At 36.0% G+C, this 12,285-nt stretch overlaps 1 protein-coding gene across 2 annotated transcripts; it reads right to left on the bottom strand.

The window, feature by feature from the left end:
• Positions 1 to 4,335: 4,335 nt before the first annotated feature.
• Positions 4,336 to 9,688, bottom strand: rrp15 (ribosomal RNA processing 15 homolog). Of its 2 annotated transcripts, none has more exons than XM_073846771.1 (5): positions 9,639 to 9,688; positions 8,284 to 8,663; positions 7,378 to 7,475; positions 7,080 to 7,266; positions 4,336 to 4,827 (listed from the first exon to the last, which is right to left on the bottom strand). In XM_073846771.1, the coding sequence occupies exons 1-5, from the start codon at positions 9,685 to 9,687 to the stop codon at positions 4,651 to 4,653; spliced, it is 891 nt and encodes a 296-aa protein (XP_073702872.1). In that variant the 5' UTR covers position 9,688; the 3' UTR covers positions 4,336 to 4,650. The 2 variants fall into 2 exon arrangements, with proteins under 2 accessions (XP_073702872.1, XP_073702874.1); XM_073846773.1 differs by having other exon boundaries at positions 4,336 to 4,824.
• Positions 9,689 to 12,285: the final 2,597 nt, after the last annotated feature.

Genomic DNA, 12,285 nt, shown 5'->3' with positions numbered 1-12,285 from the left:
CTGTTATGACACAGGCAACTGATAAGGAATGGGAGCGCAGGCCCAGCTGTTGCATCAGTGCATACAAATCTAGCTGATAAACCTTTTTGGGAGGTTGCTACAAGTCGGCAGATCACAGATTCTCTGTGTGCAACATGTAACGGCAGGCATTTTCCACTCTTCCTAATTCTCCCATGCCGCACCTGCTTGATTTACTTTCAATTTTCATAAAAAAAATCATCATTTGCCAAAGCCTTTTGTACCCGGCCCACACTCCGGTAATCTATCAGGAGTGACAGGCTCTCAGAACCCCACCGGCGGCTCTACCCACCGCTGTAAACCAGATGTTATCACTAAATCAGTACCAACAAAGACAGATGTGAGACTGAATGCTAGCGAGGGAGAAAAAGGTCAGGGATGTAAGGGAATAAACCAAATTATATTAAGTGTGGTAAAACTGCACAACAATTTTATTACACGGTCCACCTGATTGTTCTCACAATCGCTGCTGACAAAATGAGGACAAGGTTTCGTGATGCAGACAATGGGTGGCTATGAAAAGATGAGCAGTGAGGGAGCGACAGAAGAGCTTGGCCCATTCTAGGGCTCTGTCAACATGCCCTGCATAGGGCGGGCATTCCAGAGCGGCAGGTCACAGTGTTGTCGTGACAAATGGGAGTTTTACGTTGGCCAAAATGAAGTGCTGTACCCTCAGAGGGTGATAGCGTACCCTCTCAGACACTGAGTAAATATATCTCAACAGGGTGTGTACACATAGCTCGACTGAGAGTGATAAAGAGAAAGTCTAGAATCAGCACAACTGTCATTCTGGCAGGGCTGCACCTTTAAAGGTCAAAGGTTAACTCCTGGCAGCCCTCCAGTCCAATCTTCTGATGAAAGGACCTGTTATATTGGAACATACACTTCTAATGAGCTCAGGAGAATAAAATACATCATATGGCCAGTATCATTATGAAACATATACAGCTCAGTTTTAAAAAGTTAAGTTTTCATTTACAGAACTGTCTTCTCCTAGAGGTCAGAATGTCAATCCAACAGTAGAGCACTGCACTACTTTGACAGCAGCGCCACACTGTGGTAAACTAAAACATCACAAAAGCCAATGATATCCAACCCAGCTCCTGAAGGGTCAATATCCTGCTACAATATCAATTAAACACTTTAACCAGCTCTTCAGGATTACTAGAAACTTCAAAGGTGTGTTAGGGCAAATTGGAGCTAAACTTTTGAGGACAACAGTCTTCCAAAAGCAGGACTGGAACCCCTGACTAAAGTAAAACTACAGTGATCCAAGAAGTATTTAGAGATGTAACTTAAATCAAAATTCCTTCGTTGCTCCTGGAGGTAGACTGTCCTGCAGAATTTAAATTGAGTGCAGAACAAAAAGATCCTGAGCTAAGTAGCCTACACTCTTAAAAAATAAAGGTGCTTTGAAGGGTTCTTCAAAGCCATGCCATAGAAGAACTATTTTTGGTTCCACAAAGAACCATTCAGTCAAATGGCCACCTCTTTCTTATCTTTGTATAACCTGAAGAATTAATTTTTTTGTGTGAAACAGAAAGGTTCTTCAGATGTTAAATGTTCTTAATGGAACCATTTATACAAAAAAGGTTCTTCTATGGTATTGTGAAGCACCTTTATTTTCAAGTGTCTATGGGAGCAAACACATTTCTCCCTTATCTTAAAAAACCTATTTCTCGTCTAAGATCTTCTACTAATGAGCTGATGAGTGGATTTAGGTGTGTTTGATTGGGAAGATACTTGTCTACTCCTCCACATTGCCAGCTTTGGCCATTAGCATAAATTGGTTGCACTTTACTTGACAAGATGTGTACTTGCTTGTACTTACGATGTACTTCCCTAAAAAGATAGGAGTAATATAAGGTAACTAGATGGGTTACCTTATGTGTGACCCTGGACCACAAAACCAGTCATAAGTAAGACAGGAATATTTGTAGCAATAGCCAACAATACATTGTATGGGTCAAAATTATCGATTTTGTTTAATGCCAAAAATCATTAGGGTATTAAGTAAAGATCATGTTCCATGAAGACATTTTGAACAATTTTTTGATTAGTAATATGCATTGCTAAGAACTTCATTTGGACAACTTTAAAGGCGATTTTCTCAGTATTTGGATATTTTTGCACCCTCAGTTTCCAGATTTTCAAGTAGTTGTATCTCAGCCAAATATTGTCCTAAAAATTGACCCTTATGACTGTTTTTGTGGTCCAGGGTCACATATTATGGTTCAGGTTTAGGGGTAGGTTTAGTGTAAGTACCTAGTTATTACCCAGTTATCGTAATTACTATAAAAAGTACATAGTATGTACATGTGGAACAGGAAAAAAAAAAAAAGAAAAAAAAAGTTTCTATCCATAAATTATTTTGTTAATGTGGCGAAGAATTAAATCAAACTATGTCGAGTGTCCATGCTCCTGGAGAGTCAAAATTATTCAGAGTTTATATCTAATTCTAATTAAATACTTCAACCAGCTAATCTAGGTCTTTAGGATTAATAGAAATTTCTAGGCAAATGTGTTGAGGAGCTAAACTCTGCAGGACATTGGTCCCTTAGGAACAGGATTGGACACCTCAGACCAAAACAAAGCCCAAAAATAAAGATCTGCGTTTGAGCTAAACTCTTCAGCACTGGAACTTCAGGTGTGTTTGGGTTTGAGCGGAACTCTGCAGGACAGTGGCCCTCCAGGAACAGGACTGGACACCCCTGCCGTAGGTAATGATGATAAACTACACCAGAGTATCTTGATTATAATGGGAAATATGTAGTTCAGGGGTCTGAACTGCATATTTTACATCTAATGTAACATTGGAGCTAAACTCTTCAGGATTTCGGCCCTCCAGGACCAGGGTTGGACACCTGTTTGAGGGTCTATGAAGTATGCTCCAAAATAGCTTCTGTTGTTGTTGTCAATGACATCAAATCAAACTATACAGGACCTGTGCACAAATTCATTAAATGGTATTCTCAAACCATGAACGAAACTACACAAGTTTAACTAAAATCTGAAGTTAATTTGCAGGAAGGATAAACACAGTTGTTCTGAAAACCACATTTTCACAGTGAATTACCAGCTGCTGAGATCATACAAAAACTTCAAGATTTTTGTATATTTACGTACAATAATTTTGATGTCAAAGATAAAATCTGGGAAGCAAGACAAGCTGGAAACCACTAACCTAGAACACTGCAAATGACCAAAACAAGACAGAAAGTGCATGAAACTACAAAAACCTAATAAAGAGTGACATTAAACAGTAATTCTCTAGACCTAAACAGACAATATATGACCCTAGACCACAAAACCAGTCTTAAGTCGCTGGGGTATATTTGTAGCAATAGCCAAAAATACATTGTATGGGTCAAAATTATTGATTTTTCTTTTATGCCAAAAATCATTAGGAAATTAAGTAAAGATCATGTTCCATGAAGATTTTTTGTAAAATTCCTACAGTAAACATATCAAAATGTAAATTTTGATTAGTAATATGCATTGTTAAGAACTTAATTTGGACAACTTTAAAGGTGATTTTCTCAGTATTTTGATTTTTTTGCACCCTCAGCTTCCAGATTTTCAAATAGATGCATCTCGGCCAAATATTGTCCTATCCTAACAAACCATACATCAATAGAAAGCTAATTTATTGAGTTTATTTATTATTTATTTATTTATTTACATCTCAGTTTTGTGGTCCAGGGTCACATATTTGTGACCCTGGACCACAAAGCCAGTCTCATGGGTACATTTTATGAAACTGACATTTATCTGAGATAATCTGTAAGTAATAAGTAATGAATAAGCTTTTCATTGATGTATGGTTTGATAGGATAGGACAATATTTGACGGATACAACGATTTGAAAATCTGGAATCTGAGGGTGCAAAAAAATCAAAATACTGAGAAAATCACCTTTAAAGTTGTCCAAATTAAGTTCTTAACAATGCATATTACTAATCAAAATTTACATTTTGATATGTTTACTGTAGGAATTTTACAAAAAATCCTCATGGAACATGATCTGTACTTAATTTCCTAATGATTTTTGGCATAAAAGAAAAATCTGAGGGTGCAATCAATCTACCTATAATTTTTAATTAATATCCTAATGATTTTGCCATAAAAGAAAAATTGATACATTTGATCCACACAATGTATTTTTGTTTATTGCTACAAATATACATGTGCTACTCACAACTGGTTTTGTGCTCCAGGGGCCACATTTGGATTGTTTTCATAAGAGTTGAAAAATAACAGTATTTTTTTTTAAATCTGTAACAGGACATATCATATCAATATAAAAGCCAACACAAATCATGATGTAAAAATTATTTATTTAGCAAAAGACACTGAAATAAATGACTATATACAGAAAAAGGCCCAGAGGTTTGGCTAAATGTGCAACACTCATCAATGCACTCAAGAAGACCCTGAATTACCAGGACAAATAAACAATGTCAAGTTCAGGGCAACACCACAGATTGCTGTCTCTTTCTATTCCAGTACCACATGGTCTGAGAACTCAGGGTAACACTGAATCTTCTCTCTCGGCACGGAGCAGGTGTCTCAGGGTCTGTAACGGCACTTGCATGTGTGCACTAGATGATGCACTTGAGCAGTGGTGATGGATCAGTCCGAGTCACTGCTGTAGTTTTCAGCAGGCTCAAGGTTGCCTTTTCTTCCTCCCTCTTCTCCATCACCTTCTTCGTCGCTCTCCTTATCCCAGTCCTTCATAGATGTTCCCATCATGAAATCATCCCTCAACACGCTCCAGGACGGATTCTCCTCTTTTACTTCTACAGGCTGCTAATATCAGACAAGATACGTTATGAGATTTAGTCTCAAGAAACACAGACTTCTGCTAGGCCTATATTTTTACATGAATTAATTCAATAAAAGCAATGTAAACAGCGCCACCAAGTGGACACTGAGGTAAATTAAGAACAAAAAAAGAACAATCCATTTCTTGAACAACAAGTCTACAGGATGCTCAAAACTCATTTGTGAGCCTGGACCACAAAACTAGTCTTAAGTAGCATGGGTATATTAGTAGCAATGACTAAAAATACATTGTATGGGTCAAAATTATCAATTTTTTTTTTATGCCAAAAATCATTAGGATATTAAGTAAAGTTCATGTTCCATGAAGACATACAGTAAATTCCCTACCATAAACATATCTAAATTAACTTTTGATTAGTAATACGCATTGCTAAAAACTTCATTTGTACAACTTTAAAGGTGGTTTTCTCAATATTTTGTCAACACCCTCAGATTCCAGATTTTCAAGTACTTGTATTCTATTTGATGCCCTATCCATCAATGGAAAGCTTATTTATTCAGCTTTCAGATGATGCATAAATCTCAATGTGGTCCAGGGTCACTTTTTACACAATCTGAATTGTAATATTTCATAGTACGTACCCATTAATATTTAACAGTGGGTACAATACACATGCAATACAATGCACACTGTATATTACAATATTAATTCATATTTTGAATTAGTTCTAAATGTCCATTTCAATTTAGTTTTAGTAAGTTATGCACCATTTTTTAAATTCCACTTAACTTGAATTTATTTTTACTTTAATTTTAGTAATTGTAGTACTTAAAATTAATTTCAGTTAGCTGCCAAGCCAACATTTCTAAATTAATTTTCTCATTTTGTCTTTATATTTTAATAAAATTACTAAAACAATAACAGTGTTTCCCCTAGGTTTCCAGTGTTGGGGGGGGGGGCTTAGGGGGTTGGGTGCCGGTAGCCAACGTTACTTTTTTTTCCCGGTACTTTACCCTACTTTGTGAAATAACGAAAACATTATTATAGACTTATTCAGTGGAAAAATAAGTCCAAAACTCTCTATTTTAACATTTTGAACAATAGGGCTCTACCAACTTTTGCTTTTTTTTTTTTTTTAATTCTTGTGTGTATTATTTTTTCTCATAATCAAATTAAAAGTATAAACATTTATTTATTTTTAATCAAATGAAAAATAAACCCTTTTAATTTTTGGCAAACAGAGGTTTACTGTTAAAATCAATAAATAATAATAATTTAACATTTAAATAATAATTGCAGTATTTTTTCTACAATTAAGTGGTTAATCTTGTTATATTTATTTTTATCATATATATTGTTTCATGTCAATTATTTAAATAGGAATATATAAACAACTACATTATACTGTACAAAAGTAATACAAGACTAATGTTCTGTTACATGTTACTTTTATTTTGACAGGTTGCCTTGAAGTTTCTGTGTGTGTACAGCATGTTATGATGCTAGTTTTCTCAAATGAAACGGTAAAAGTGACACTCACAGCAGCTTTGGATATTGAGTTTATCTGTTCATGCGAGATGCAAATGCCCAAAATTAGCGGGAGCGTCACGTGTGCTTCAGTATATGCGTGTAGTAAAAGCGCGTCTCCACCATTCATACATACAGAGGCAAACGGAGCATGCAGGATTCATATTGAAACGGTCTTTTTGCATTTCAGTTTTCACAGACACTAGTCCATATCGCGATTTGAATGAAGTAACAGACCAACTTTTGATTTATTAATCCAAAAATCGACGAATTTACGTGGCATTTCGCGCTATAGTAGATTTGGTTTTTATGAATGGAGTCCGCGATCCCGTCTGTGTTTTCGCAGATGAGACATTGTAAACACGCGATCATGTAAAGACAGAAATGACATGCCTTCGTGTAAATAAGATAAATAACACAAGGCAATTTAGTTTGTTTAATATAAGAACAATGTATAGCCCTGTTCTATAGGAAAGATAACCTTAATGACTTCTATTGTGATCTGACGCTATATCAAAAATAAAATGAACTTGACATTCAAGGGGGGCGGGGGGTGCCGTTGGGGGGGCGGGGCGCCCCCCTAAGATAATGGTAGGGGAAACACTGAATAATAAAAGTTGTTTAGTAAATGAAAACACTGGTAAATAGAGTACCTTTTGACATTTTGATTTTTGACAAGTTTAAGCAAGGCAGCTGTACCATGTGAAGAGGGAAAAAGTACATTTATGGAGAAAGTAAATCATCTCACCAATTTCTCTTTTTTGATGGTCGGTTTGTAAGCCACATCTGTTCCTCTCAGGACATCAATGAAGTCCTTCTTACTCACTGAGGACAGAATTTTGGATTTCTTTCTTTCTGAACCCCCAACCTCCTTTATCTTCTCATCCACGTCCTTCTGATGCTTCTTCACTGCGTTGAACAACTGCACCACACCTCTAAAGACATCATACAACAAAAGAATATACTACAAAAGACTGAAAAAAGCTGAGCTCATACAATGCTTGGATAATTATAAAAGAGCAAAAGTGGACTGAATGATGTTTGACCTGGTAGCAATTTTCTGTAGGTTCTTCTCATGCTCTTTGTCTCGCACCACATCAGGCTTCTCTCGGCACATATTCTCCCATGTTCGTTTCTTATCGATCTGTCAGTTGAACAGTCAAAAATACATGTAAATGCATGTAGCATTTAATGCCTCTTAAAATGAATGCATTAAAGACAAAAAAAAAATGTTTTCAATCCTTTTCAAATGCATTTAATATTATTTACATTTAACAATTAGAAGTTCATGCTGTGTATTAAACTATGATATCTGCAGAATATCAAGTAACATATACATCTGCTTCTACACATATATGTTGACTGCATAAATAATTTTTCATTATTTCATCATTACAAAAATCGAAACACTGGATGAAGTCAGATTTAAATTTTTTTTTTTTGACATATTAGAGTCAAATGTTTTTACAGAGAGGATTTTGGGTCTCTCATATTGTCACTCCATAATTGAAAAAAAAAACTTAGGACAGAAAACAATGTATTTTTTACCATTTTGGGGGGAATAAAATGTATAAAATCAAGCAAATTATATATTAACAAATCCCTCTGTAAAAACTTTCAGAATTTAGACAGGAATAAAAATGTAAAGTTTGGTGTGTGAAAGTGCTACTGAAGTGGAGATTTATGGCTCAGAGTGGATTGCAATTGAAATCTATTGACACAAATAGATAAAGTGCTATAAAAGAAACACATAACAGTGTCTTTTGGATGTTTTCTTTCCACTAGTCTGAAAAAAACACTTTGAAACACCAAAAAGCCTAAAATCTCAAACTTGCCTGCCAATGTAATATTTAATATATGTTACCACTTCAAAACAAAAATACTGTTTGCAGAAATCTTACATTTTCTGAGATCTGGTAAAGCCCAAGTGATTGTGCACTTTGTAAGTTTACCTTTTTCCTTATTTCCAGACGCTCTTTCTTCTCCTTCTCTTTGATCTTGTCCAGCTCTTTGTTCTTCAGGAGGATGCTGGGTTTGCTGTCTGGCGTTTTTTTCCCCAGGATTTTGGCCATGGCTTCGGCCCATCCGGCGTTGGGATTTTCGTCAGCGTCTCCATTCTGTTCTTCATCGCTCTTTCCATCCTCATCACCACTGTCTTCGACATCAGTTCCTTCATCAGAATCCTCCTGATCACTTCCTGGTCCTCCTTCTTCACTCTTTCCATCCTCATCACCGCCGTCTTCGACATCACTTTCCTCATCGGATCCCTCCTGATCACTTTCTGGTCCACTCTCTTCATCATTACTGTCATCAGAAACGTCACAGTCTTCCTCTGAACATCCACATCACATATAAAAAAATATATCATACATAAAGTTATGCCATCAATTTTAGAAGGTGACCATATGTTAGACACTACCAGTGAAACGTTAAACACACTTGTCTGAATTTGTTTCTCCTTGTCTTAAAGAGGGTTTTTTTGGTTATTTAAAGACTTAAATGCTTGAAATGTGCTTGTGTATATAAATTGCACCAATATGTGTATTGCATGTAAAAAGAATTTAAGGACTAATCCAATAAAGTTGGTTAAGAGAATTTCCATTTATATGTTGTTTGTACGGTAAAGTTTGAAGAACCTTAAAGGAACACTCCACTTTTTTTTGGAAATAGGCTCAGTTCCTAATCTTATCGGCCTAGAAAATCGCAGCTTTACATTTTCCACCAGTATTAGTACACAAAATAACTACAGAAGGGTCAAGTTTTAAATAGGACAAATATCGAAACTCCTTGGTCATTTTTGAACGCGATGCTATTGGTCTATTAGGATTCAATGACCTATGCTAAGCTATGCTAAAAGTGATATCGCCAGAACAGGAGAACGGCTGAATGGATTTCAAAACGGTAAAACTCAACTTATTAGCTCGGGGGGAGTTGGAGAATGAGCCTGGAGTGTTCCTTTAAACTGTATTCTAACCAGTTAAAATGTCATTCATAGAGATAACCGAGGTAAACCCAGATCAATAACCCAAACATAACATTTATGAGAAAGACAAGTCAGACAAATACCCAATAAATCACTAACTATTGCAAAGAGAACGAATGTGTATTATGTTTTGCATTTCTATTGTAAAAACGAGCCTATGTTGTGTTTACTGTAATATCCCTCTACACTGTGTGGCAGTAGAGTAGTACGAAGCAGTATGAATAAGAGCCGTTGATTAATGAATACTAATACGTATCCTAACAAAACGGCATGCTATATGTGTCACATATTATAATCTGACAGTAAAACAGTTTAATTTCTCACCATTTTCCTCTTCGACAACGACATGTGGCTTCTTCATGAGCGTCGCCATCTTTACTGATATTTACGAGTACTCTTTAAACAGTCCGTGTAAAACAAGAGGCGCTCAGGAAAGGGCCGCACCTATTTAGATTGGAAATACGTATAACCCTGTCACAAACCCCACACTGAGAAAGAAAAACAAAAGTAATGTTGCTAAGAAAAACTTCCCAATAAGATAAGGACTCCTGAGAGGAACAAGGAATCAAGGCTCTGGGCATCACACATTTAATAAAATAAAATATAAATGTACATTCATACAAACTGGCTACGGTCTAAAATGAACAACCGCAAACAGACATGCGAGTTAATAATAATAAAAAAGCCGTTGTAACAACAAAACAATAATAAAAATAATAATAAATACTAATAACAACAGGATAAATATAAATAGCTTATATCCAGAACATAATATAGTTAAACTGAGCGATGAGACAATACGTTTTATTAAATTTATTTATTTATTTATTTTTTATATTAAGTTATTATAAACATTATATTTAATGGAACCACACAGAAATTATTGCAGGTGTCTGTGTGTCTGGTGATGATTTTATTCTCTCCAAAGTAATAAGAATTAACCTACTTATTACTTTGCAAATGCTCATCTGGACAAAGAAGACTTCTGGTCTTCTGTCTGTGTAAAAGATGAGTAATAACTTTTTCCACAATAATGCCTCTTGTACATCGTTTTATTATCATCATTTTAACACACACACACACACACACACACACACACACACACACACACACACACACACACACACACACACACACACACACACACACACACATGTTGGGTTTACATGTTTTATGGGGACATTCCATAGGCGTAATGGTTTTTATACTGTACAAACCGTACTTTCTATCGCCCTACACCTACCCTACACCTAAACCTAGCCCTCACAGGAGATTGTGCACACTTTTACTTCATCAAAAAAACTCATAGTGCATGATTTATAAGCCTGTTTCCTCATGGGGACCTGAGAAATGTCCCCACAAGGTCAAAATCTACTGGTATTCCTATCCTTGTGGGGACATTTGGTCCCCACAATGTGATGAATACCAGGTACACACACACACACACACACACACACACACACACACACACACACACACACACACACACACACACACACACACACACACACACACACACACACACACACACACACACACACACAAACAAACACACACAGAACTGTCAGCAAGATAGCTGCTGTCTCAGCTGCAGAGGTGCACTGAAGAAGAGAGCCGACTGACATCTTCACACTCAAGTGGAAGGACTTTACCTGTTTGCCTGGGTCACCATGGTGCCATCACCACAGAGTAAGACAAAACCTAATCAACAATGATAAAAGTCATAAAACTAAGAAGTCAAAGCTGTTGAAGACTGTTTTGAGGCATTTGTGCATAGCATAATGACATGTTGTAATATCTGTAGTTGTTGGTCTTTGTCATTGCTGAGTTCTGAAATGTCTTTTAAGTAGTTAATGTGAAATTAAAATAGTGATACATGCAAAAATAATGCAAGACGCTTGAAAACTAGGTGCAACAGTTTCTGTGCAATTCTGATTTACATCAAATTAAGCTGGACTGATATTTAATCACTGTGTTCTGTATGTTCTGCATAACTGATGTTACAAGCATAACAAAGTGTGTCTTTAGAATGCAGTTGACAGAAAATGGTTGGAATGTATTGAAGAAGATACTTTTACATCAGTTGAAAGAAGGGAAGGCAGTTTTGTTGTCTGAAGTTAAAATCTATGTTGTCACATTCATCTTACTACAGCCTGCATGTGGACACAATAAACACATCGTCATGTTGCATGGCAACTGGATAAACTGGCTCTTCATGTTTCAGTTCACTCTCTTTTCTCTGGATAATATGTAAAAAGTGAAACATTTTTTGTAACTTTTTTGTTGAAGTGTGAAATCTATTATCTTGCCATTTAGTTGATAAAAAATGCACACAATGTACTACAAAAACTTCAGCAAAAGTCAGCATGAAATGATAATTCACCAATTTGATCTATTTTTTAAATGCATGTTACTGATCTTTTTCTGAACGATTATGATGTATGCACGATTATGATGATTTTTTTATTATATGCAAGCAGGGCTGTGTTTTCTGTACAACAATTTTACCTATTATGATGATGAAAAACTAACCAACTAGTCACAGCTGCTTCCCGAAATAGAGGTAACATGGCTGCACCTCCATTGTTTGAACCATGTTGGTTCAACAATATAGGAATGTCGTTAATGACCTCAAAAGCAGGTGGTTGAGTTATAAATCCTGCTAATCAATCAGTTCGAGATCTCTGAGCTGCTGCTGTACTGAACATGGCATCTGATGACTACTGTTTTTTGCTCTGTGCCATTTTGCTTTATTTGATGTTTAATTCATCGCAGTTTCCCTCTTATGCTATACTCGTGTGTGCACATGCACACTCTTCAAAAGCTGATTGTTTGCTGAATTTGACACTCAGTGTTGGACACGCTACTTTAAAAAAGTAGTTATATTTACTAGTTACTTCTCACAAATAATAACTGAGTTACATCATCATAAAAGTAACTAATTACCAAGGATAGTAACTATTGTTAAAAA

The sequence above is a fragment of the Garra rufa genome, chromosome 9 (genome assembly GCF_049309525.1).
Source record: "Garra rufa chromosome 9, GarRuf1.0, whole genome shotgun sequence".
Lineage (NCBI taxonomy): Eukaryota > Metazoa > Chordata > Actinopteri > Cypriniformes > Cyprinidae > Garra > Garra rufa.
The sequence above is the reverse complement of the archived record's forward strand: the minus strand, read 5'-3'. Positions and strand labels throughout refer to the sequence as shown.